Here is a 27,793-nt window from a genome sequence, read left to right on the forward strand (position 1 = left end):
ATGTACTTATATAAAAATACTCATCAAGTATTTATGAAAGTAAAAGTTTTGTATTGTGAGGAAGTGCTGCTCCCATGAGAGGAATGCTACATGTTTCTGCTACGACGCCTGCTCGCTGCGATGGCGAGACATTTCTCGCAGATGACAGGCACTTGCGAACTCTCCCGCTCTTTCGAAAGGCTGCGTCGGCTGTCACGATTGCTGAACGTCTTCAAGTACTTTTAAGTACATCTGCTGCAATGATAGCTAGGACGTTTGTGGTCTCCTATGAGTATGCTTCATTATATTTTAGATTGATGTGCCGCTTCCGAAGCGTTATGGCATGGCTTTGCACTTACCCATTTTGCGACACTAGACTACAGCCAGGAAGCAGCAACCTTGCCTACCACGGCTAATTTTGTGTTCTAAAATCCTAAAGCACGCATTTCAATGAGCACATAAACGAGCAATGCATAATGATGCCCTCAATAAAATTTGATTGTCAAGCTACTAGAACTACAACTGTCTGTCTTGTATCAGTAGTGCCTTCTTCTTAACATTCTGAAGTTTCATAAAGCACGTAACGCTACAGCGCCAAACTAACACACTTAACAAACCAAGGTCCAAACGGCCAAAACACGTTCTTTCAACGTTTACGATGCCGTCGCTTTCTCGTCAGGGCTTCGACACCACACCGCGACACGAACATCGCCCCAGCCGCTGGCCTAGTGCGCTATCGCCACTTCGAGCAACAGAACAAAGGCAGAGAGCTTTGCGCTGCACTGTCCTACTGCACGTTATAGCAATTGCGCTTGGAGCGAGAGCAAAACTGCCAAAAAATACTTGTAGACTAGTTTTCCAGTCAACAGAATGCCAATCCATAGCCTGTACTTCCAATCATTCTCATGATGGTTGAACGATCGCAGCGCCAGATTTCCCTCTAGTTATACTAATCTGAAAGTCTATGGGTTGAACTACTTTCCCGGAGCTGGCTGTTTCATCGTCTTTCTTTGCCCCGCGTTCAGCGTCGTAACACCACGCCTGACCCTTTTTCTGAATTTCTGTCGGGGAAATCGGAAATATTTCCTCCTCCGGTTGAAGTACTTCCCCGGAGCTAGCCGTCCTCTTTCTTTGTAGTTTGCTGCCCCCGAGGCCAAGATTGTCGCCGTGGGGAAGTGCCTTTGATCGTATTGTGCGCTACTGCTCTGTGGTCTGAAGGCGCGACTTGCCACATACTCAGCTGTGCTGCAGTCTTTAAGACACACCTTCCTGCTTGTCATTAGCCGAAAGGCGCACGTTATCTGTCAAGTCTCGTCAAACTGCTGTAAGCAGATTAAATCGGCCAGTTTACTGACGTTATCCGCCCTTGCTCCTTTCAACCACTCTGCAAAATTTTCCTTCCGGCAACACGCAAACTCGACAAACCTTTCATTAGGCTGCTTTCTTTCCTCTGAAAATATCCTTCGGAATTCCTCTGAGGAGAGCCGGTATTTTGCGAGCAAACTTGACTTAAGAGGAAGCTTTAGCTCGGGCCCAACTCCGACGCGGCCTATTCAAATACATGTAAAACGCAAAAACGTTTTTCTGAGATAACCCCTGGACCGATTTTGATGAAATTTGTCGCATTTAAAAGAGAAAGTTAAATTCTAGTGACTGTCGGAAGAGGAATTTCGATTTAGGGCTTGAATTTTCTTAAAACGATTTTCATATATTTCACCGTTTGAAAAAAATAGAAGCACGAAGTTTATAAATACATAGCTCTGCATCAAGAGCCGATATCGCGGTTCTGTAAACGGCATCCATTAGATCATTCAAAGCGGACAAATTCAGTATGTCATTTTACATCTTACGTAATTTGTTACGTTGGTTACAATGGTTTTGCAAAAGTTGTATTTCTCTATTATTAAATTTTTTTATATTCATGTGTAATATATCAATTTTGTCCGCTTTAGATGTACTATTAGATGCAATTCACAGAATTGTATTATCATTTTTAGTGGTTAAGTTACAGTGTTGTAAACTAGATAGTTTCGTTTTCTGAAAAGTTTCCGATTTTTGCCAATTTTTAATAAAAAATTGACAATCTAACTCAAAAATTCGAAACAAACAGTCACTAGATTTTAAGTTTGTCTTTTAAATGCAACAAACCTCGTCAAATTTGGTGCAGTGGTTGCCGAGAAAAACGAATTCTCCTTTTACATGTATTTAGATAGGAGCCCCCGAGCTAAAGCTTCCTCTTAACTCAACTGTACACGCCAGCGTCGGCTGCGCTCAGTCGGGCTACGACTTGCGAGGCTTCTCCCAGCAGCAACTCAAGCAACCGCTCCAGCCATGTGTCCTGTTGAAATGATTGCTTCTCACAAATGCATTCAAAATTAATCAGGTAGAGACCGACGCCATCGCCTGTTTAGTATGGCTGAAGCGAACTCGTCATTTCCACGCTGTCCGTTTGTGGCAGCGCCGCATCCGCCCTGCGCTAATCTCGCTTGCTCTAGTCGTATTTTTGCGAGCTCAATTTCTGCCTGCATTTTATCCTACTTTTCCTGCCTCTCATTTCCTTCCTCTCTTTCTTTCCTCTCGCGCTCCTTCTCTTCCTTCTCGCGCTCCTTCTATTCCGCTGTTTTTTTTTCCCGCTCGCGATATATCTTTTCCCAGGCATCCGTGATCTCGTTCTCATCGAAGCACACTTCGTCAATTGCAGTACGAATTTCGGGCTTCTTCAACTTATGGTTAATATCCATAGCGAGCTCTGCTGCCAAGAGCAACAGCTCCTCTTTTTTTACCACTGTAATATCCATGCTTCTCCGACAGCGGACCATAACTTCCCTTTATCGACCGCACACCCAGTGGCGATCAATTACAGCTGATCGCCCGATGGAACTCTGTCCGTACCGTCCGGCAAATCGTAGTCGCTCAAGCACTTGCCCAACCTCGAGCTTGCGAAGCTCGTGTCTCTCGGAGCCGCGTTCCCAGGTCCGCCGATTCCAGATCGTAAGGACTGCCTTCTGCTGCTCTTCCTTGAAATTTCCTCGAGTCGTCCAAGACTCAACTTTGTTACTGCGATGGTTGTGCTTCCCTGAGCCACGAAGAAGAGGTCTGCTGATCCCGGATCCGCAGAAGTCGCTCTTCCGTCCGCAGTTTACCTCGAGTTTGCGAAGGTTCCCAGGTCCGTCGATGCCAGATTATGAAGACTACCTTCTTGATCTCAACGTTGCCAACCAGTTTGTTGCGGCTCGAGGTGGCGTTTGGGCCAGGAATCCACGTAGCCCTTCGATGAGTACGTCCGGCAGTAGGAATGAAGGAAAAAGGGTTTATTTTACTTTAGTTACACTTGCTCCAGATATGGAAACCGACTTCATGCAGGAGCATATGAAACGTCTGAGTTTGCATCGGGACTCGTCAGCCCTTACTCGGACGAAAGGTCTTCCTTTTATAATACCGCAGTCTTTCCTAGTCGACTAGACTAAGGAATCTGATGACTGTATCCTGGCCAATCACAATCGTCGAATCGGTTGCAATATGTCGCCCATGATATCGCACCGTCCCGCCGAACTCCACATCCGATGGTGCTAAATATGCCCCTGCATGTTTAGCAAGCGCGTAGCAATCTGGGAATCCAAGGTCGAAGCCGTTCCCACGGTAGCATTGGGCACTGGCCTTTTCATCATTAGTTAAGGTCGTCAGGTGCTGGTAGAGGGACCTCTTGTGGACCCGTCAACCGTCGGTGTCAACGCTGCGTTTACTTCGGGGTAGGCGCTGATGAATGGGTGCGGTTGCCTCGTGCTAATCGTCTAAATAAGACCCTTGCTCGTCTTGAGACGTAACAACCCCTTTAGTGTTGGTAATATCGATCAATGATTAATCGATTAATCGAGTAAAAATATCCCGCGGAACGATTAATCTTCATCAATGGCCAACTTTCATTTGACCGACTTAATCGATCAGGCCTGTTCGATTAATCGTTTTCGAGAGTTTGACAGGAGTGGCGCGAAATTTTTGAACTCATACTACAATGGCGGTGCGCGAGAAGTAACTGTGAGGCTGTGGTATAGCGACTGTCGACTGATGTTTCGCCGAGCGCTTCCCCTCTATTTTCTAATACCGAACACGCCACCACACTGCCCGATGCCGGAGGCTTGAAATGCCCGCGCACTGCAAGGCTTACTATAGCAACCCAGTCGCTGACTGTCGTGTCACTCCCAGGCAACTAAAGACGTGATACAGCACTCGCGCCGGTTTGTATGTAGTATGTATTTGACATAGCAATGGAGTTCATGTCGATTCCAGCAAATCTGTAGCTTCGGAGCGTCTATTCTCGCATGCTGGTTGTGTGTCCATCCAAGAAGGTGTCGGTTTCACCTAAACATCAAAGCAAATTGGCGTTCCTTCGCTCTGTATAAAGGAACATGTAGCTTAATATTCTAAACTATTATTTTCTTTTCTCGTGTGCATACTGCAATTTCTTGCATGTTTTATTCGGACTTCACCTTTTGAATTTGCCGTTTTCTTTATTTCTTCTTTAAGTTTGACGTATAAGGATTCACTAGTGACATGCATCTTGTTTAATTCTGCTTTAAGCGCCATTTTAGAACTTATATGGTGTTTATCTTTTCGAAGGCCACTCGTGCCAACTCTATTTAGTCGTTAAGAAATTAGATTGTTTCTTATGAAGCTTTATACATTCGTATTTCTAACTTGGTTTCACCTCTGAAGCATTAAGATTGGGTGCTACAAAAGTAGATAACTCTGTTTCAACCTTTTCGAAGTGCCCGGCAAAAATTTCGTTTAATCAATTGCATACGATGAAAAACCTGCACCGAAAGCGATTAATCGATTAAAGGCTAAAATGATGAACGGTTATTGGTTAATCGAACAAAAAAAATTGGCCGACGATTACGCTTCTTGGTAATGCGATCTTTGAACGCAGCTGCTGCCTTATTTCGACAACAGGCAACCGCATAGGCGGTTCTGCGTGTCGGATTGGGCAGCGCCCACCGCGATCCGCCGCTATCGAGCCGGCGCTCCGGCGACGTGCCATCGCTCCATATTATAGTGGGTCACCGCCGCGGATAGGCGGGCGGGGAGGAGATTAGCGATAATTATTTAATGTTTCTTCTGAGGTGGGATGAGGAAACGGGTGGAGAACAGGGGTATTGAGTAGGGTGTTACAGACTCATTCTCTCAAAGACAGGCCTCAATGTGGCCGCACAAGGTTGGGGTGGGAAGTAGAAGTAAGGGGACGAAACGCTATAACTGTCTTTCGAGTCACCGCAACTGCACTGCGCGGAGGAAGGGGGCGAGAGTATGGGCGAGAACACGCGATCCACCATGGAGGCGGACAAGGGGAGAGCAAGGCTCGCGCCGTGCGCCAGAGATAGCGCCAGGAGAGCGCGCTGGCCCCTGGTTACGGCGACGCACAATGGCGAGACCGACGGCGACGCGAAACGCGGTAACTGGCGCCAAAAGCTGCGCTATAAAAAAATTAATCGACCATCCCTAACCCCCTCACTCAATGACCCATGTAGGACCTTTGTAGGGTACTTTACAAATAAAATAAATAGTAAAAACTACAGCTACGGAGCTCTCTGGACGAATCACGGGCAATACGTGCCAAATAAGAGTACTACCAACGAGCGAACCAGACCATCGGGTGGTTGTGGCAAATTACACTGCCACAACCAAGTTACTAAGTTACAACCAGCCACAGGCACTAAGTTAATGGGGCGGACCTGAGTCTTAGACTGTTTCGCGCGGTGCCTGTTTATTCGCAGGTGAGAGCGAGCGATCTCCTCTCCAGAAGTAAAAGAAGTTGCGCCTCGGGGTGGTGAAGTAGAAAGACGAGGCTTTTATTCCTCGAACATCTTATAACACTCCCGTATTGACCCACTGATCTCTACTAAAGCAATCCTTCAGCTTCTTACTGCTGGGTCCGTTTGGCGGCTTTCCTGAAATATATATTTTGACTGCACCCTTAATAGGCCTCACGCTATCCTTAGAAGACAGAAAATAAGACGTCAGCGGCATCCAGTACAGATGGGAAGAAGCCGAGCGCTAGAAGAATAAATCTAATGTTGACGATGTAGACAGGCACTATCGTTGTCATTGCATGTAGAAGAAGAAAATTTAATTTAGAACCACCTCCGAAATGGGAAAGGTACTGTGCTAGAACACGAAAGAAGCGCGGACGCCATCTCTATTCAGTATACAGATGCTCAGCGGGCATTAGCCAACCTGGCAACCGCTGGCGCAATCGCGCTCTCTAGGATCAGTATTCTCCCCTGCTGTCGCACTGGTAGAGCGGCCGCGAGGTAAAACTTTGACTGCCAATCGGTGAGTCGTAATTCGGAATGATCGCGGTACGATGATAAGTTGCCTTTCTATGTAAATTTTTTTGGGAAATTACTTTAGGATTCCAGATACGAAAGCGGGGAGTATAACAACGGCGGGATATCAAAACAAGCGTACCCACATCAATGGCTATCGCTGTAGAAGAGAGCACTTGCATCGAGCTAATGCGGATGTTGGATTAACAGGGAGTAGCATGCCTCAGAAAGGCTCACCGACATTTCGATGGGTCGACATATTTTGGTCAAATGTGGCCTTGTAATCATGGGTGGGTTAGCTCTAACGGGTTAGTAGAGTTAAGTCACGTAGTATCGCCACGGACAGGGAAACCATGTGACGTCACCCTACTGGCCTGCTGAGCCAATACGCCAAGGATGACGAGGCAGCCTTTGACGAAGTTAGGTTCACCTATCGAAACGTCGACCAGCCTGTCGAAGGTACCTTATCCTTGTCCATCAATCTTTATCCCAGTGTGTTTCCACTTGTCAGCCGCCGCCTTTGCATTGGATTCTTACTGTGGACGCAGCTCCAGCTTCCAGAAAAGCTTCGCTCCTTGACGAAGCCGTCTTTGCAGGAGCATGTGCCGTGCCAGCAGTAACCGCGGTGGCATTGGTGGTCCGTGTGGCACTCCCGGTCGGCCACCGCTGGCCATCCGTTTCCCTCCTCTCCATCCTTACCAGGTCTTTGCGTCACTGGCGCTGCGAGACAGCGAGAAAGGCCTCTGTTGAGTCCAGAAGCCTGTACACTGACGGACCTCTGTAACCAAGTCCGCCCATATAAATAAATCACTTAGTCAATCGATTAAATACACTGATACACTGATTCACAAAAAAAGTCGCAGTTTCGCCCGAAAGGCGAAGCACCGATTGCGATAGCAAATTAGTAGATGGCTATACGAAGTAAGGATAGTAGCTTTATCGGCCGTATTAACTTGTAAACATTTGCTTACTAACTAAATTAACAATGATTTAACGTGGTGCGACTGATCGAGGACGTAGAAAGAAAAGAGCCGCACAGAGACAGCGCTGTCTCTGTGTGCATGTCTGTTTCTACGTCTTTGTTCAATCACAATTAAACATTCCATCATGAATTCAAACCATCTAGCGCGCCAATGTATCTTAACTAAATTAACCAGTGCGGTTAACAAGCACGTGCGCACGGGTAAACATGAGCGCATTTCGCGCGATGAGCGCGGAAACTAGCTGTCAATATGCTAGAGTGAGGAATCGCGGCAGCAGCAGCGAGCCAATTGACCTTCGTGTATATCTCGCTTCAACGCGAACAAAACGTTGTAAGTACAGCGCATACGAGGCTACCGGCACTACGCGCACTCTGCAAACAGCAGATCGCTGTGAAGATGAGGCCCCCGCGGGCGCACACTTTGGCCACGTCACAGATCGCTTTCAAGATTCGGCGCTCGCACTGCCGGAGAAGAACGCCCCCCTCCCTTGCCTCACCCTCGTGCCTCGCGCGCGACAGTAGAGGGCGCGCTTGCGGCACGCCTTCCTCGCTTGCGCATGCGAGATTGAGCCGCACTCGCCCATACAGCACACGACGTGGCGCGAAGAGCTTATCGCCCTTGGGCTTTATACGGAACCTCACGGCGACGGCAGAAATGCGCCTGGCGTGTCCATATAATTATCGAAATAAAAGTCACGCGTATCCCACGCGCTGTCGAAATAGATGTAAGCGAAGCTTTCTCTGCTTTTTGCTGGGATTGACGAAAATTACCAATGATGTTGACGGCGGACGTTTTCTTCTGTGTTTAGTGCAATGCGGGAGTGGCGAGCTGATGCTAAACGTTGCCTTGCGTGCACCCATGTTGTTTGTCTGCGCAGTACGCAGAACACACAGTGAGATATGTATGCTTGAGGCGTGAGGTGTGTTAGATGTTTGTTGTGCGCCGTTCATAACCTCCGAGAAGATTAGCATGGTCATTGCCTCAGCCGGCACCTCGCATGGTGGCAGAAATGTTAAACATTCACTGAATTACGTTCCAAAAGCACAATCGGACTATCCTGCACGCCGTAGCGGCGGAACCCGAAAACTCGAGCGCTACGCCATAGCCGCGAAGCTACACCACGACGGGCATCAAAAGTGTTGATTTGACGTGCCCCTTTCGCAGTGTCGCCCAGACGCTACAGCATTTCATGACGCTTTGCGTCTGCACGGTCTGCGTCAGTTGTCCGCACAAAGTTGCACATTGTTTATTTTTCAGAAATAGTAGAAACGTAACGTGCCGTACGTTGAGTTTAAATTTATACAGCTAGTCGGCAACCGCTGCCGAGTATAGTGGTGGCTTTTCCTTTCCTTGTTACGCCTCCATTTCCCTCTCTCGCTTTGCACCCATCTATAGGAGGTGCGAGCGAAGATTGGCAAGGCTGTTATTCACCCTTTTCATGACTGCGTCGGTTCTACCCATTTGCCTCCTCTCCCTACCTCCACTATGCCATCTTATCTACCTCCCCTCTGCACTGTTACACGTTAGTACAAAGGTAAGCGCTGCAGTTTCTGTAAGGTTTTGGGGGGATCACGAGTAATTACGGCCGTCAAGAGGCTACTGTGGCGACGCCTAGGGAGCTCCAGAGGGCATTGTGGCACACGCGATGGAAAGGTATAAAAGGGTTTATCGCGTCGCCTTTCCAATCTGCGACACTCCTGCCAAATATACCAGGTGAGCCAGTTGGACCAATATTTTAAAAAAGCGCAAGACCTCTAGGGCAGTCGTACCGACTGCACAGTAACGGCAGCCGTGTGTACTTGGAGCCAGTATTTTTTCATCACGAAGTATTAATTTATTGCTTTTAATTAGCGAACATTTTAATTAATGCCTGAATCGCAAACATGTCAATTACAAAGTTGTAGGGCACCTTAAATAACCTCCGAATCAAGCATCTATTTTGTGATGAATTGTGCCTGGTCGCTTTTTTCAAGAAAAAACAAAAGCCCGCGAAGTACGTAATAGATGCGCGCTCGCGTGCTGCTCGAGCGCCTCCAAGCAACCTCTAAAAGATATACAGCTGCATTCGTTTATCGCCGCATCGTATAAGGCTCGTATATAACCTAACTATAGCGTGGTGCGATAAGCGTCAGCATCTGCGGACGCAAGAATGTTTTGCTCGATCATCAGGCACTCGGGATAGCTCTACCTTCGCGTACTATGAAACAAAGCTACAAAAGAAAGTCAACCAATGTTTAAAAAAAAACATTGCGCGAAAGAGCACGAAAAAAGAAGAAAAAGCAGTTCTCGGAAAAACAGAAAAGAGCTACTCAAGAATTTATTTCAATAAAAAATAAACCGAAAGCACGTAAGGCGTCTCGGCCGCCCACAAAGAAACATCCAAAAGTGCAACTGGTTCAGCCATTTACACTTTCTATCTGACGTAGTAGTTCTGCGGAAACCCGCAAGGTGGAGAAGTAATGAATAAAGGGAAAATCAGACATCCACCCGTTCGTAGCAATTGCTACAAAGGAAACCCATACGGGTTCCTCGAAAGAAAAGCCTCATTGTTGAAGCAAAATTCGTCCTGGTCCCGGACCAGGACGAATTTTTCTTCAACAATGAGACTTTCTGTCTCTTCAACTCCGGGAAAGAGCCAAAACAAAGCAGTATTTTACCTATTTCTGTCACTGTCGCAAGCTTTCTTTTTATGTAAGGATAAGGTGACATCATGAAGGTGCGTTAAACAGTCACGTTTTACACCAGTTTCGAGTGGTTATTTTCCGCTGCCACTTATAGCACGTGCTCAAACAGGTCACCATCTGAAGCAATACAGTACTTGCTTCTTTCGAACAATTGTGCTGTTGCAGTTTTGACCAACGACGTTGCAATTACGCGGCAGACTCTGCTTATTTTTGTCTTTAGGGCGTCCGGCGCGGTAGCTTCGCTGCTATGCACGCGGTCTTTCACGTAGCCCCACAAGAAGTCCAGCGGTGTCATGTCCGACGACCTTGAAGGCCAGGGTACAGTACACTCTATGCCGGACAATCCACTGTCCAGGAAAAAGCTTGTCGAGCCACGTTCTAGACTGACTATGCGCAGGAGCACCATCGGGTTGAAACCAGATGTTCCGAAGGAGCGCAAGTGGAACGTTGCAACAGACGTGGTTCACGGGGGCCCTCGAGTATGTCGTTGAGGTAGCCTTGCGTCGTTAGAGTGTTGTCAAAAGAGATGGGTCCGATGATGTTGCCATCAAAAATACCGCACGACACAATAAACGACCGCTGGTATTGGTGTCGTGTTTGTGCCAGCCACTGGGGATTACTATCACTCCACTAGCACACATTGTGAAGATTAACTTGTGCGTTTCCGGAGAAATTAGCCTTATCCGTCCCAAGCACGCGAGTGAGAAAGCCCGGTTCTGCTTCACATTTCTTGAAAATCCAATTGGCAATGTCAAGTCTGTTTTCAATATCTCACTCTTCAAGTTTTTGATGAAGATGTACGTACATGGTACGGGTGCATGTATTGTTGACGGACTAGGGCGTCCTTCGCAATGCCGCATCCGGAATAGCTTGGTTGCCTTCCTAATGTCACCATGCGCCGCCCGCAGAGCCATGAACATTTTAGCCTTCTGATCATTCGTGAAGGGCATGACTGTCATCTTGAAAAGCAGGTCACTGGCGTGGTATACCGTTGAGATCTCCCCTTATTATCTACGCACTGACACGTCAAGCAAAAATGATTTACGTAATTGACAACAGCATATGCTGGCCGCACAGATCCGCCAAAGCGCATTAGATGGACATAGCCCGCGCAAGGTTTTCCTGTAGATAAAGGGGACAAAAGGAACATACGTTCCGGGTGCGCCTATCTACAGAACAAGATGAGTGAGCAAAATTAGTCCCAAGTGCGCCGTCACGATTTCCCGACTTCTGTTCTTCTATTCCAGATTTCCCCATTATATTGAAGAATGACGGCGTTTTAAGCAGGCCCAAAGCCGGCGTATTGCGAGGACATTCGCTCGGCTACCGAACACGGCTCTAACATCATCATGCGAGGACGGACAGGCTTCGTATCCAGTTGTCCCGTCGTCGGAACTTACACGAATCGTCTATCGGAAAATCGAAGCAATTGCCCCTGCTCTTCCCAACACCGGGGGATGCTCTTGCCCCACTACAAGTAGTGAGACGTGTCCGCGTCGGCTCCCGCTTTATGGGCAGTTTTGACCGGATTTTTCTCTCTTTGGTGCCTAATTCTGTGCTAAGCGGATTCGCGAAGTTACACGGTATACCGGGATATAGGGCTTTTTCCAGTGAGTGGACTGTACTTGATTTTACGGCCTTTCTCGTCTAGACTACGCCGCCGGAGGTGTTAACCCTTAACGCCGAACCCGCCGTGCTCGTGGGCCGCGCCGGCTCCCCGGCCGCTTGACGCTTTTGTCATGATGGAATACGCTGTGGAAGGCGAAGATATTGCTCCGGAAGACGTTTCGGAGGATGCTGGCTGGAAAATTAACACCCAGAGGAATTCTACGACCAAGCCAAGGCTATCATACGGCGGCAACGCTGTTAGCCCTAACGGCGGGCCGGGACCCAAGCACGGCAGAGTGAGTCACAACTCGCCTGCTAGCGTCAAGAAGGGTATCATCCTTCGCGGTAAAATGCCTCCGCTGTCGAAAAATGATATCAAGATTATCGTCAGGATTAGGGGAGGTCTGAATATTGCTAAAGCTGGTGCGGCCACGGTGGCTAATGCAATCGCGGCTGCTGCTTGCCTAGACGAGGTAAAGCGAGAAGCGGACACGATCTGCCCCAATTATCAGCAGAATATTGTGGTGGTTAGCACGCCGGAAGAAGAAAATGCTGCGAAGTACGTGAGGATCAAGGATTTATGCATTGCTGGGCGCATGCATGAAGCTGCGGCATATCGTGCGGCGCCGCATGAAACGTGCAAGGGAATCATAAGAAATGTTCCTCTCAGCGAGGGACCCGAAGCGCTCAGTCGCAAGATTGTCAACCCGCGTAATCCCTTGGCCCTGGCGGCAAAACGCATCAAGAAGTCGGGTACGGTCATCATCGCCTTCGATGGATACAAGGTGCCCAACTACGATCGTTATGGTAACGCCCTGGTTAGGTGCACGCTTTACCGCAAGCAGATTGATGTTTGTTATGCTTGTGGAAAGCTGGGGCATCGCGCTGACGTCTGCGCCTCGCCGGAAAAAGTGGTTTGCAAGGGCTGCGGTTCAACCAATCCCAGTGAGGCCCACCGGTGTACGCCCAAGTGTGAACTGTGTGGGGGAGAGCATATCACGGCTGCCAAGGAGTGCCAGCAGTGGTTCCTTACCCCATATGTGGTCCGGCGCAGTCGTTTTGAGCGGGCTATGGCGGACATCAAGGCGGAGGACGAAGAGAAGGGAGGCTTCAGGTACGACGACAGCCAGTTCCCGACGTTGTGGAAGACGCTGGAGAGCGGGCAAGGACAAGATCGTGGGCGTCGACGTTCAAGATCAAGATCAAGGAGACCAGGTAGAGCATCTCGCAGCCGCTCCGGTGGCCGGTCTGGGAGCACATCGGCGTCTAAGGTGCGCTTCGGACTGGACGGACAGTTGGGAACTGAGACTTCGCGTGGCCCCAACGGGACTGCGGGACAGGGTGTGCGCAAGAGTGGTGTTTTGCAGGGTCTACAAGGAATGGGCCCCAATGGAGCGGCAAGTGGTACTACCTGGACGGAGAGCACAAGTGCTCGAACGGAGATGCCTAGAGTGGTAAGGCCAGAGCAAAGCAAGAATGAGGCGAGATTCAAAAGGCTAGAACAGGAAAACGCAGAGTTGAGAGAAATGGTGAAGCTGCTTAGGGCAGAAATCTCGGCCCTTAAGGGTGTGGCAGGACCTGCACCGGCCGAGAGGGCAATGCCTGAGCCCATAGAGAGCATGGATTTTGCTGATGTAGGTGAGGCTAGTGGGTCGCGCCCCTCAAAGAGGAAGGCGATGACTCATGAGGCGGAGCCCGCGTCGAGGAAGTTGAGATCTGAGGTGAAGGAGATGCTGTCGAGTGTTGTAGATAGTGTTAAGCAGGTCAATGATGGTCTGGCGCAGCTGAATACGTGTCTCACAGAGTCGCTCGGCTCGATTGATGGGAGGTTCAAGGAGCTGCAATGTAGAATAGAGGTGTTCGAAAACAAATCCAGTCTGAGTGCCTCTCCCCTTCTTAGGTCCGGATCTCAGTCGGCTGGTTCCTCGACAGGGAAGTCTCAGGTTCAGCAAGATGGCTCGCAGCAACTGCTTCAACATGGCGCGACAAAATGAGGCTTTTTGTGTGTAGCAATGGAACTGTAGGGGGTATACTCGTAAACGGGCGCCTCTACAGCAGTATATTCGCGCGTGTAAGGGTAGGCCGCAGGCTATTCTACTGCAGGAGACAATGACGTAAGAAGTTTCTCTGACGGGCTACCGAACCGTCTTCGGCGGATCCAAAGCTCGGGGGACCTGCATTCTGTTGGATAGCAAACGGACGCATGTGATCCATGATCTCAAGATACCTTTAAGTTCCCTGGAATATGTCATGATTGAGGTGATTCCTAACTGGGTGAACAAGAAAAGCGTGTTTATTCTGAACGTGTATAGTGCCCCGAGGGACAGGGTGCAGAGATTCAAGCTGCTTCTGCAGAAGGCTTCCAAGCTTGCCGGGGACCATCCGCTGATCGTGGCTGGGGATTTTAATGCTCCGTATCACGTGTGGGGTTACAAGCATGACACAGTAAAAGGGAGAGACCTTTGGCAGAACGCTGCGGAGTTTGACCTTACGCTGGTCACTGACCCTGCCTTTCCGACACGTATAGGGACGTCGACGTGTAGGGATACTACCCCTGACCTCTGCTTTGTAAAGAACGCAGCCAAGCCTAGTTGGTGCAATCTTGCCGAAGACCTAGGTAGTGATCATTATATTAACCAAGTCGTTTTTGAGGTTGAGGGTAGGCGCCCTAGGACGTTAACGTTTATAGACTGGGATAAGTTTCGGATGATCCGGGAGGAGAGAGGAGAAAGGGGAAGGAATTCGAAGGCCTGTACCGGCCGTCCCTGGAGGATTGGGTCACCCAGGTGAGGGAGGATGTAAAGGAGGCTACGAATGAGATCACTACGGATTTGGAGGTGGATAGTGTTGATAGCAGGCTGGCCCATCTGATTGAAGCCAAGCGGTCTATGCTGGCTAGGTGGAAGGGGCAGAGGCTTAATCGCAGGCTGCGTAAAAAGATTTCCGAGCTGAATAAGCTGATTGAGGAGCACTGTAAGCTTTTGTCTAGGCAACAGTGGGATGAGGTATGCAACTCGGTGGACGAGCAGGTGCGCAACGGGAGGTCGTGGGGCTTGCTTAAGCATTTGCTGAACGACTCCAATACGAGGGTTAGTCAGGGGCACGTCCTTGCTAGAGCTGTACACGAAGCAGTGGGGTCTGCCTCGGAGGAAGAGCTGGTTGAAAAGCTGGCCAGCAAATACCTTCCTATTGCGGACCCGGATGCTTTTCTGACGGAGCAGGCCTACACGGGAGAGGACAACTTTTCCCTAGATGAGGACTTTTCTGTGGAAGAGGTACGCACGGTTTTGCATAACCTTAAGAGCAAGTGGGCTCCCGGAGCGGACGGGATTTCGGACAAGCTTTTGAAAAATCTGGACGATAGGTCAATCAAGTACCTTACCGGGGAGGTTAACGCTATGTGGAGAGACGGGGTGGTTCCGGAGCAGTGGAAGACAGCTCTCACGGTGCTGACTCCCAAGGCTGGCAAAGTCCCGAGCATTGATAACTTAAGGCCTGTTTCGCTCACTTCGTGTGTGGGCAAGGTAGCCGAGCATGCGGTGCTTAATCGGCTTACAAGGTACCTTGAGGAGAACCAGGACCCCCACACTATGATTGGTTTTAGGGCCGGGTTGTCGACTCAACGCACAATGAAGCTCATCAAGCATCAGGTCATTGATGGAGATGGAAGGGGCGTTAAGGCCATCCTAGGGCTGGACCTGGAGAAGGCTTTTGACAACGTTCGGCACTCTTATATTCTTAAGTCCATTTCGGATCTTGGCCTCGGCGCGCGCTTTCATGATGTCATGTGTGGTGCGCGACATGGTGCGGTGATCGGGACGGTCAGGAGCAGACGACAAGGATGATGATTATGATGAAAAACGTTTATTCAACGGATTGAGAGTTTGCAGGCCAAACATGGCCCTTTACATAGGTGGAGTCCTTAGTCTGGGACCCCACTGGACAAAGCTGCTACCCGCGCCCGTTGGACTAGAGCCCTTTGGGACTCCAGCGCCGAGCAATTGAGTAGGGCTGCCTCCCATGCCTCTCTAGTGGAGGAAGGGTTGGGGGGAAGGGACGGATTCATCTGACATGCCCACGCTATGTGAAAGTTATCGGAGACTTCCCCACAGTGAGGGCATCGCCCATCAACTTTTGGGTCAAAATTTTTGCTATTGCAGGACACAGCAGGGTGTTTGTCTGCAGGCGCCGCAGTGTTTGTTCATCGGCCTTACTCAGGCCCTTAGCAGGGACCGGGAAAAGCCGATGACGTTCGCAATAGTCTGCCAGAATTTCCCTGAACCGTAGAAGCGGTTGTCTAACCTCTGAGCCGGAAGAGTCTGGTTGAGGTGCCCGGTGGGTAAGCGCTCGGGCGGCCGCGTCCGCATCCTCGTTACCTCTAAGGCCCTGGTGGCCCGGAGTCCAAATAATGCGTTTGGGTGAGGGGTCCGATTCCCTCACGGCTCGCTGTAAAATGCGGTAGGCTAAAGGTGATACCTCGCCCGCCAGATAGTGCTCACAGGCTCTGCGCGAATCTGTGATGATTACCTTCGAATTCGGGTCCGAGGCGGCAAGTGCTATAGCAACCTCCTCGGCCTGCGCGGAGTTGAAAGCGCGGTAGGAAAGTACGTTAACTCGTTGGTCCTGGTGAACTACGGCAGCCGTGTAGAATCCAGTGGGCGACGGCCCTGCCACATCAACGTAGTATACACCCTGCTTTAATCCATATTGGTGTTCGAGAGCCCGAGCGCGCGCCTTTCGTCTGCCTTCATGTGTCTGCGTGTTCATGTTGCGCCGGAGTGGAGGGACCCAGAGCTTGTGACGCCAGAGCTCCGGAAGCCTGCATGTCTCCTCTGGAATGCACTCGTGTTGTATGTGCAAGCGGTCTAGCAAGTGGCGCCCGGACACCGTCTGCGAGAGTCGAGAGTGCGCGCGCCGAGGCAAATTCCGTGCTGGAAGGTGAAAAACGACAACGCCGTAGAGCGTCCGGCACGTGAACGCGCGGCGCAAGAAAAACAACTAAAAGAACAAAAGCAAACCAATTAAGTAGAACCACGGGGCATCAGGCAGCCAATCGGAGAATGCCTAATCGGCCAGAAAGAAGAAAAACCGTGGTGCGCTGGCAGAAGAGAGGAGACGCAGGGGAGACGCCAGGAGAGTTCCAGGAAGCGACGGCAGGAGGAGGTCAACCACCGGAGCGGGCGTTGAAGACGGGCCGTCGGGCTCCGGACCCGAGCCACCATGACTTCACCCGACCGGGGCCTCCTGCCAACCTGTTCCTGTGCGTCGCCCGTCTACCCGAGCGTGCCGCCAGCTCCTCAAGGCCGGTGAGCTTCTGTGCTCGAGGGTACGACGAGAAGAGTCGGGCTACGGGACCGAGTTCTACGCCAGCTACCCAGCCAGAACGCCGCCCCGTCTGTCGTGCCGCCGGCTGCCCGAGGCCGGCGTTCGAGCTTCTGTGCCCGTGGGCAGGACAAGAGCAGTCGGGCTACGGGCCCGAGCTCTACACCCAGCTGCCCGGCCAGAACGCCGCCGCCGTCTGCTCGTGCCACCAAGCCGCCTGGTTTACTTCTCCGAGACAGAGCTGGCCAGCTCCGGTCGCCCGGTCAACTAACTTAGACCACGACCTTTGGTGAGACCGGCGCCACTCCTTTCACCAGCTTGTCGCAGCGTCGCCGCTTCGAGACTGTTATGTATCCCTGCCGTCGTGGCAAGCCCGGACTCGCGCACTACTTAGCTCCATACTAGCCTCAGATGTGTGTCTTGATGTGTATTTGAGTGTTTCTTTTATGTTTGCTATTTTCTTCTATTTATTTTTTAGCCTTCTTTAGTTCCATTAAACGTTTGTGTGTGTGTTCGAAACGAACGGCTTTGTCCTCAATTGGTTTCTCGGAGGCTCCGCCTAAGAGAACCATCAGAACCTTTTGAGTACACGAACCTTTGTCCCCATATTAGGGTCATCACACATGATTATGTCAGGTCCTTCCTGTCAGGCAGGAAGGCTACCTTGAAGGTTGCGGAACTGGAGTCAAAGATGTTAAATCTTGGAGACAGGGGCACTCCTCAAGGGGCCGTCATCTCGCCCACATTGTTCAATCTGGCCATGGTCGGATTGACCAAGAAGCTCTTGGAGATTGAGGGGATTAGGCACACCATGTATGCAGATGACGTGACCATATGGTGTCCCGGTGGTAGTGAGGGCTATATCGAAAGTGTTCTGCAGGAGGCAGTAGATGTAATTGAGAATTATTTGGACCCGACGGGGTTAATGTGCTCCCCCTCCAAGTCGGAGCTGTTGCTGTACAGTCCCACTAGAAGGGGACGCAAGTCAAGGGGATGGATCCCCGTGGACCAGCTGAGCATTCAGCTTCGTACAAGAAATGGCGATCTCATACCTAGGGTTGATAAGATGAGGGTTCTGGGGATGATTATTGAGTCGAACGGCGCCAACACGCTGACGATCCAGAAGACAGAAAATGCGGTACGCCTAGTGAAGAGGGTGGCCAACAGGCAGACGGGGTTCAAGGAGGATAGCCTCATTAGCCTTATGCACGCATTTGTATTGTGTCACTTTACTTATGTGGCGGCCACGCACAAGTGGAAACCATCGGAGAAGGAGAAGCTTGACACGCAGATTAGGAAGATCACGAAGAAAGTGTTGGGAGTGCCAATGTGCACCAGCACCGACCGACTTCTCCAGCTGGGAATTCATAATACCTTGGATGAGATAGCCGAGGCTCAGGAGAGGACGCAGATGGTGCGTCTCTCTACGACTAGCACGGGTCGGCCGATTCTGAGAGTTAGGTGTTCCTCAGGAGAAGATTTCGCAGCTTCATGTCGTTATTCCCGTGAAGGTCCGTAATCGGAATAACGTCAAGCCTGTTCCCAGGAACATGCATCCGGAGCGAAATGTTGGTAGAAGAAAGGCCAGGGGAGCTTGCCTACTGAGACTCATTCGGAATGAGAATCAGAAGGTTGGCTTCGTCGATGATTCTTTTAACGAGGAGAGAAAGGTGTTTACCATAGTAGTCGTGGACAATGAGGGCAGTCTCGTTAACGCTGCTACCGTTCGGACTGATAGGCCAGAGGTCGCGGAGCAAGCGGCTATTGCGCTCGCCTTGGTTGACAGGCGCAGGCCTTCTGTATATAGCGGTTCAAAGTCGGCCGTTAGGGCCTTTGAGAAGGGCTCGGTGGCTAAGGTTGCTTTTAAAGTTATGCAGACATGTCAGATCTCTCAACACTACTTATGTTGGTTCCCTGCTCACCTTGGTATGACCGAGGGAGCCCCTCCGAATCTCAATGAGTCCGCTCATGAGGCAGCGCGAGATCTTACCCTCCGCTCTGCCCCGCTCAACGGCGTGGCGGTACTCCCCGAGAACAGAGACTCCCCTTCCACATACAATGAAATCACGAAGTATTACCTTCTTAATCGCAGGGTTTACAGTGTGCCGCATCCTAAACTAAACAGGGCTCAGGCACTTACATTACGCTTACTACAGACTAGTACTTATCCTCGCCAAAGGAGACTGAACATGTTTTATCCAGAGACGTATACAGAGCCTTATTGCCAAGATTGTGGTGCTTTAGCCACGCTCGAACACAAGCTCTGGTCTTGCGAAAGAATTGAAGACTCGGCGATCAAGGATGCGTCCAGGTGGGAGGCTGCACTTCGCAGCCCTGACCTGGATGAACAATTCTGGGCTGTCCAGCAGGCTCACGACGTGGCCGTGAGGCTTGGCCTTCCGGTCCCGACGTGAGAGCGGCCCTCTTAGTGATTAATTATCACTACTTGCAGGACCAAATAGTTTTCCTTCCTTCCTTCCTTCCTTCCTTCCCAACACCGTCCACGGCGATTTTAACGTGTTGGTTGTTTTCCTGGCCCAGTCCATTGTGCGGGAGGAACTCGGCAGCTTGGGTTTCGCCGCCTGCACCGTTGCTCATTCTCGGACACCTGACTTTCGCATTAGGTCGCCGCCTCGCCCAAGAACAATGGTTCTATCCTCACTCGCGGAATCCGGCTGAATGGCGGACGGCAGATGATCGGCCGATTTGTTTTAACTGCAGCCATATGAGGGCGCTGCAAGCGCTTGATTTCGTCGGACGTGTGTTCCTGCAGCTCCGGCTTTTGAAGTGCCTTTTCCCTTTGTAACTGTGAAATTCCGCCACCTCTGGCCGCTCCTCGTAGCCAGTCCACCTGTGGCATCGAACCGAGCCATCGACGGCCCCCGGGATGCTCCCGGGGGCAGGACAGCGTCGCCTAAAGTGAGTCAGAATGGTTTAGGCTTAGCCGCCTCATCGCGTGAACAGCGATCCCGCCAAGGCGCAATAACGCCACGCAAGAAAGAGCAGCTGCGGCAGCAGTAGCTGTGGAGATCATGACGACTACTCCTGCTGCTGAGTCGGTTACCGCCACCAACGAAGAGACGATGGAAGACGAGGTAGGGGACCCGCGAACACAGGCGTCTCTGTGCAACGCTGCATCACCGGGCGCGTCTCCAGTGCTTGCCTCGTCAGTTGCTACTGTCCAGAAGCGTCCGTGTCTGCTGAATCCAGACTCTCTCCCGGAACGCCCATCTAACAGCCCCCCTGGATCGTACAAAGTTACCATCTGTCCAAAGGAAGGCTACAACATAGAAGGCATCCCTACGACGACCCTTCAGAAAACGCTCGCTTCTTGCGTCACCGCGACGGGCTTCTCAGGCTACACATATCACCGGGCCTCCAACACGGTGTCGGTGTGGGTGTCATCCTTAGGGAAAGTGTGTGCCCTGTGCACATAGACAGCAATCACCCTTCCCAATGGACGCGTCTTGCCCGTTCAAGCATCCCTGCTCTCTGGCACGGACATCTCTCGCTACGTGGTAAGAGGGGTCGATCCCGACGAACCGCCGGAAACTCTACGTGATACTTTGACTTGTGACACTCATCAAGTGCTGCTAGCCCGCTACCTAGGACGTGGTCGCACATGCCTGGTAACAGTTTCAGGACCGGCTACCCCACCCAAACGGTTCATCTACAATGGTTGCGTCCTTCGACCTCGTTCATACCGCCCAAGCGTAGTATACTGTTACCAGTGCCTACAACAAGGCCACATGCGTGCATCGTGCCCCAACCCGGCTCCGGTGCAGACAAATGAGCCAAACACCTCCCAAGCATTCCGATGTGGTCTATGCAAATCCAATGACCACTCAATAACGGATCGCGCTTGCCCAACGAAACGTGAGGCTCACAAAAGTAAACGCGGCGTTCGCACTTTTCACCCTACTCCACATACCCATGACCTGTTGGTGACTCCCAACCGCTTCGCTCCGCTAACAGAAGAGGATGAAGCCATCGAGGAAGATGACCTTTCATCATCTAAGGGGGTATCTACTCATCAGGCAACTTACAGCGATGTTACTAGCCGGACTCGTCACAGGCATCGTGCGTCTACAACTGCCCAGGAGGATCTTCAGAAGGAATTGGGTGACATCGATCGCAACATCGAAAGATTTCAAACTGAATTATCCAAACTCAACTCTCGCCGCAACCGCCTTGTCACTGCGAACACTTCGTCGACAACATATAAGTCATCGGCGGCACAAACGCCTCATAAATGTCATTCACCAGTGCCGGCGTCAGCTATTGCGTCTCTGCGTGAAACTGCGCCGAAACTCGCCTCCGACCCGGCATCGCTTCTGCGTTATGTTGTGCAACAGTTACAGGCCCTAACTGCCACTCTTGCGGAGCACTTATTATGATGGCTACCACAATGGCCTCCAACCCGCCTTCATATGTAATTCAATGGAACTGTCGGGGTCTCGCTAACAAGGTTGGTGAGCTCCGAGAACGCATTCGCTTGGGCTCACTTCGAGCTTGGGCGTTCCTCCTGCAGGAGCAGAACTCTCTTCCTCGAATCTCGGGGTTTATACTAGCTACGCAACACCTTCCATCCCAGATCGCCGTGCGTGTCTGTCAGGTGGTAAACCAGGCAAAGCAGCTATATATGTTCGTACTTCCCTCGTTAAGACAGCTATACCTATGGTGACATGGTGCACTGCGTGGCAAGAGGTCGTGGCTGTAAAGGTGCAACTCTCTCAGTGTGCTATTGTGCTTGTGTCGTGTTATGTGCGTCCTCACTCGGGACGGGCGCCCCGTCTTCGTCTAGGGTAGATCACCTGGCTTTGTCAGCATCATCCTGGCTGTCCTATTCTCATCGTCGGTGATTTCAATGCTCCTCACCGTGAGTGGAGGTACTCTGTGTCTAGTGAATGTGGACGTCTCATCCTTGATACTCTCACCCAGAACAACTTTAATCTGATTAATGACGTATCCATGCCTACAAGACGTTGCACCTACCCACGAATGCCACCGTATTAACCGGACCTGGCCTGGTGGTTGGGCCATCAGAAAGTTACCTGGCATCGGGAACCGGAGTCCTGGGGGAGTGATCACCATCCCATTCGGCTCGGCTTAGCCCCTCAGAAAACCGACCACCTCCGTCGCCAATGTATAGTGATCGAATGGGACACGTTTCGTGCTTCGTTATCAAGGGATGCTCTCGCCCCTCTATGCGACCCCATCCCAATGTTACAATCGGCGGTCAAAACAGCCACTTTAACGTCATGGGTCGAGGAATCTCGTCCGGCGCCAGATCTTAGACTCCTACAGGTTTGGGCACAGCGTCGCCAAGCAGAGGTTCATGCCAGCCGACACCCAGATTCCGTGGAGGCTCAACTCCGCCACCGTCAGCTGACAGCTGCAGCTAGACACCACGAACGCCGCCTCTCACGTCAACGCTGGTTGGTCTGGTGTTCTTAGCTAGGTCCAACCACCAGCGCCGCCTCAATTTGGAGAACGTTCCGAGCAATGGAAGTTGGTGGACGCTCTCCTGACCAGGGTTCCAGCGCGTGCCTCGCGTCTGGCAAAACCGCAGACGTCTTTGCATTTGACATAGCGCAGGCATTATTTCCTGGTTATGATACGCAGCCACCTGTGGTCTCCGCCCCATTTACGCTTCCGCCGAGTGCAGGGGCACTCCCATCAGCCCACGCTGGGATGCAGTCTCCGTTCACGGTGGCTGAATTTCTCGCTGCAATAGACGAAGCCAAATTGAAGACTGCCCCGGGTCCTGAAGGCGTGACCTATGAGGCGTTTAAAAACCTAGGAGGAGCCACCTTGAAAGATGTTCTTAGCTCGTTAAACGCTGCATGGCTGTCAGAAGTACCGGAGCACTGGCTACAAGCAGCTATAATCGCCATCCCAAAGCCCGGCAAACCTCATGACAACATATCAATTCTTCGACCAATTTCTCTTATGTGTACATTATGGAAATTGTTGGAACGCATGGTGGCTAACCGTCTCCAGTGGTGGCTAGACGTACATCACTGGTATCATCCGTCGCAAGTTGGCTTCCGCCCCCACCTTGGTGCAGAGGTCACTTGTCCTCTATGGTTTTGATTGGTGGCCGATCGACCCGAGTCAGTTCCGTGCTCGGCATGGATGTGCACAAAGCATACGACCACGTCAGCCACGCTGCCCTCGTTAAAGTGCTACGCTGGATTAACTTACCCGTCCACATATGCAAGTTTATTCACACCTTTCTTACATCGCGTGAATTCGCCATCCGCATCAACAAGGAGAATGTGGGATCCTTTCGGCCGCATTGCGGTGTACCGCAAGGGTCAGTGCTGGCTCAGGTAAGTTGTGGCAGTCGCGGCACCAGGCAAGCAGCAGTCGTCGCCGTTCGAAGCTCCACCGGATGCCACCAGCTAAAAAAAATGTAAATTACAAGCATGTATAATTTTGGTATATTGACCTAAAAGGAATATTGCGTGTAAAGACGAAACATGCGTAAGTGGTGAATGAGCGGCCTTACAGATAAATTCACTTTTACATATATTTCGTAGCAAATAGACTCCTCCTAAACAATGCCATAAAATCTGAAGAAAACATCCGGTTTTCAAGCATCCCTCCTTTCCCGGGCATTATTTCCTGCACATTAAGAGCACAAATACACGAAAGACTGCGCGTTTTCAAAACTACCTGGCCTCAGTCGATGCGATAGTATACCAAGTACACAGAGGTGGCTACAACACAGGCTCTCAAGCCATACCATGTTACACGCTCGCAGAATGCCTTTTAGTCGCACTCAAGACGGATTCCTGGGTGCAAAGCCTGTTTTCAGTCTCTCAGAAGACAGAACTGTCAAGTTCTTGAGCTCCTCGCTGTTATCTTTTACGCGTCCTGCCGGCGCAAGCAACACACTCCCGTGTTATCACTCTCGGCAATCGCTCGTCGCGTTTTCGACAAGCGTGAGTACCGAAATAAGATATATGTTGTTGCAGGGCGATAAAAAGCTTCACAAGCTTGTCTCACTAAAATTCAGGGGTGCGATCGGAGATGGTTGTTCGGCGCGTTCGTTCGGTTACCGGCGCGCGCGATTGGCCTACTCCGCGCCGACGTCGCCAGCCGCGGGGCGCCGCCCCGTTTCTGGTGACGTCAAAATGACGACACGCTCCTGTCAATCATCCGCCCACCGAGCATTTCGTCCGAACGCGACGGGAGTTGAGAAGTTTGGAGCGATCATACGGCTTCGCATGGCGCGTCTGGTGGATTGGATTGGATCCAACAGGCGGCCTTTTTGGCTGCGGTTTGAATCCAATCCATAGTTTAATTCTAGAAAATGGCGCTTCCGTTGGAAACTTAGGTTGTTGCGCTGGCGTTTCTAGAGGGAGGAGAGCGGGTGGCGGTGCGAAACGCGTTTGAAGAAATTGCAGAAAGTGAATTCCGGCGTCGTTTTTGTTTCTCGAAACAAATAATTCGTTGGTTGTACAGAGAAATCGACAACATCATCGGTGCCAGCGAGCCACTGGGATGTTGTCGCTGCCTCTTGAAAAGTGCGCCACTCTTCCCGTCGTTTTTTTTTCCTTTTTCCTTCTCGCTGTGCTCGACACCACCTAGGGACGACGCAAAGAACCTAATGGTTATAAATTGCAGTAGTCACACGTACTACTATTTGAAAACGTGTTTGGGCTTGAGAAGAAAAAAATACATTCAATTGGAAGACGAGAAACATTTGGCTTTGTAGTATACTGTTTGCAAGCAGACGACAAACGACGGAGGTAAACTTCCGGGGAGGTCACCGCTTCCTGATTGGCTGCTCTCTCCGCCCCGCTGTCACAAATTTTGCATACTGCAACTTTGTGACGTTGCAGCAACTGAACAGAACGCGTATCGAACAAAATATCTCCGATCGCACCCCAGTACTCGCAAAACTAATTCAACACCGCCGGCTTGCTTTTTTGCTAACAGCTTCACAATCCCAGGCGCGGCGAGTATGCCGCAATAGTATCCGAAAAAGTTACGAAATGAATTACAATAATTTTGGCGTCAGAGAGTGCGTCACGAACTTCTCCCAGCAAGATTCACTACACGCGAAGCTAACCGCGGCACACAGCCGAGCTGCTTTTTGCTAACTGCGCCACTACGCCGAGCGCGGCCACGGTGCTTGAAAACTACCCCAAAAAGTAGCGAAATTAGTTACAATAACGTCTGGGGTCAGCGATAGCGCCAAAACTTGTCCCGGTAAGATTCAGTACATGCGAAACTGCGTCACACGGCCGAGGTGCTTTTCGTCACAAAGCCAGATGCGGCGAGCGTGCCCAAAAACTACCGAAATAAGTTATAATAATGCTCGGGCTCCCAGAAAGCGTCGCAAACATCTCCCAGTACGAGTAATTAACTCAAATTAACTACGCTTGGACGGCGAAGCTGTTTTTCGATAATTGCGTCACTTCAGTTTTGCGCGGTAAACCTAAATGTGCTTGAAGTGCGTCACAGACTGTCAAACAAAATCCAAACAAAATTCCTCACCTTGCTGTAGTCCAGTAGTGCAGCGGTGCCTTGTCGAAATGCAGACGGAACACAAGGGAACGCCACGAGCCCCAAAAACGGGCTACATCCAAAACAGACGGGTCGCCGTGCACGCGAGCTTCGCCTGCGCTGCCTGCCTCGCTCGCTCCTGTGGCATGTCTGGCGCATGATGTATGCACGCGCGTCTGGGGCGCCGCTAGGTTGTTGCTAGGCAACGCAAGTAAAATAAGTTGCAAAGTATTAGTTGATTTACACGCAAAACTTTTTTTAGTTTTAGTGGGAAAGAATAAAAAAATATAAAACGTTGTCCGTAAGTTCATTTCATATTCTTTTTTTTTTTTTCTGATGCTCGCGTTCACTAACGGATGGAGTTGAAACTAGGCGTGACGTGTTTCCTGTTGCCAGTTTTTGCCAAGTGCCCCCTCTTGTTGAATTTGTTTTTCTATGCGCTGCGTCCCAGCGACTGACGCTCTCGGCAGGCGGAAAAACATTCGCGCGTGCGCATGAAGGTTCAAGATCGGCTGATGCAAGCGCGCTTGTTTCATATCCATCAGGTGTTCGCAAAAAAAAAAAAAGGAAGGTCGGATACTTTTCTCAGACCTCGTATGACTGACTTGGTTTTCAATAACACGTCGCTCCGTGGGTGATACGCATTAAGGTCGCTGGCGCAGCGGAGCGTGGGTGCCCGTATCCATCTCATGGTGGACCGTCGATGTGCTGCCCAAAGTCGCTTGTTGACAAGCGAATGTAGAGGAGTATTTGCGAAGCAGGTTGATGTGCTGAGAACGTTAAGTAAAGTTCAGCAGGGCATCCATAGAGCTGTCGAAGACGTCCGGCGTACACAGGGAGCAAGTAGTGCAACAAGCCAATGCGGTAATCTCGGAGCAGGGGCCATCGAGTGACGTATCGAAGACGGTCACCGAGACGATGGGCTCAAGACGTGCAATTAAGGCACTCACCAGAACGCAAGGTCAGGGGCGAGACATAATCGTTGGAGACGAGCATATGAGCGAAGCCCCCGTTGACACTGATGACAGCGAAGGGAATGAATATGCGACGGTGTAAAAAGGGCAACGGCATCTGTAACACAGTTGGAGCAGGCAGTCGCAATCACAGATGAGTGCGGAGATATCGTAATGTTATCAGCAACGAGCAGTTTTTCGGCAGAATCATCAGCATAATCTAATTGGGAGCAGGAAGTGGCGAAAATTCGACTTCGGCGGGAGAACAGTCAGTTATGATCGGAAAAGAAGTCCAACCACAAGATTAGACCGTATGAGCAAGAAGACAGAACAACAGACTCGATTGTTCGCGTGTGTCTTTGAATGGTGACGCGTGTAGTGCGTGCAGCAACAGCAGTAATGTGCTGTGTGTTTGCAGTACGGAGCGACAGTGGAAACAGGGGTGCCGTTACTTTTCTGAGTGAGCGACAAGTTCTCTGGTAATTGCAGAAACGGCGGCTCCTGTATCCACGAGTGCAAGTGCAACGATTCCCTCTACAGATACGTCAATAACGTTCGTCGTGGAAGAGCGAGACCTTGTGCTGTTCGACAAAGACGCAGTTCTTGCCTCGGGAACTGCAGCGACCAGTTTTCATGTTCGGTACGAGCGGGACGATGACGCACTGGGGAAAGCGAACGGCATCGCGGAGATGGCGAGCGGCGATCATGGGCAGAAGGATTGGCGGTGCGTGGAGAAGTCGGATGTGATTCAGGAGGCGACGAGAAGAACGCAACTGGAGGGGCGTAGGAGTTTGTAGGTTGGTCAGCTCGGGGAAGCCATGAACGACGTCTACGTACCACGTGACCAGGGAGGCCCCAATAGAAGCACACGCGATTCTCGGGCGTGTGCCATGGTCCAGAGCTGGCTGGTAACCTGGTGGGAAACGCGAGAGGAAGTGAACTTGATGGTACAGCGGGCAGCGGTGGCGAGAACGTCGGCGGCAATGTCCGCAATGCAACTTCAGCGTAGGTTATAAGACACCGCTGGCGGTGCACGCGGAGACGGAATAGCCTCAGATACTTGCCCCCGTGTCACCTATTGCAGGCTTGGAGTCAAAGATGGCGTTGGGCTTGGAACGGCAGTAAGTAAAGATAGCTGCCGAGCGTCTTCGGCAAGAATGAACTCCTTGATCTCGCAGAGCAGGGGGCCGTGGTCGGGATTTGCGGTTAAGCTCGAAACCGATGCATCCTCAGTGGAACAACGCCTGGTCAGGAGACGTTGCCTGTGGAGTTCATCGTAACTCTGAAAAAGGTCAGCGACTTCGACGACGGCTTGTGCGTTTTTCGGTAGCAGCATTTCAAAGGCGTCGTATTCGATGCCCTTCAATATATGACGAGTCTTATCGGATTAGGGCATTGCTGCATTGACGCGCTTCCAAAGT

At 50.9% G+C, this 27,793-nt stretch overlaps 1 protein-coding gene across 3 annotated transcripts in view; it reads right to left on the bottom strand.

The window, feature by feature from the left end:
- The window catches only part of LOC142588541 (uncharacterized), a 206,306-nt gene that overhangs the window by 138,246 nt on the left and 40,267 nt on the right, over nt 1–27,793 (bottom strand). For 2 of the 3 annotated variants that reach the window (XM_075700381.1, XM_075700382.1), the window contains exon 3: nt 6,840–7,022. The exons of the other annotated variant lie outside the window; for it this stretch is intronic. In XM_075700381.1, coding sequence (XP_075556496.1) covers nt 6,840–7,022 — 183 coding nt within the window. The remainder of the gene's footprint in view (nt 1–6,839; nt 7,023–27,793) is intronic. 3 annotated transcript variants of the gene reach the window in all.

The sequence above is a fragment of the Dermacentor variabilis genome, chromosome 7 (genome assembly GCF_050947875.1).
Source record: "Dermacentor variabilis isolate Ectoservices chromosome 7, ASM5094787v1, whole genome shotgun sequence".
NCBI classification, from domain to species: Eukaryota; Metazoa; Arthropoda; class Arachnida; order Ixodida; family Ixodidae; genus Dermacentor; species Dermacentor variabilis.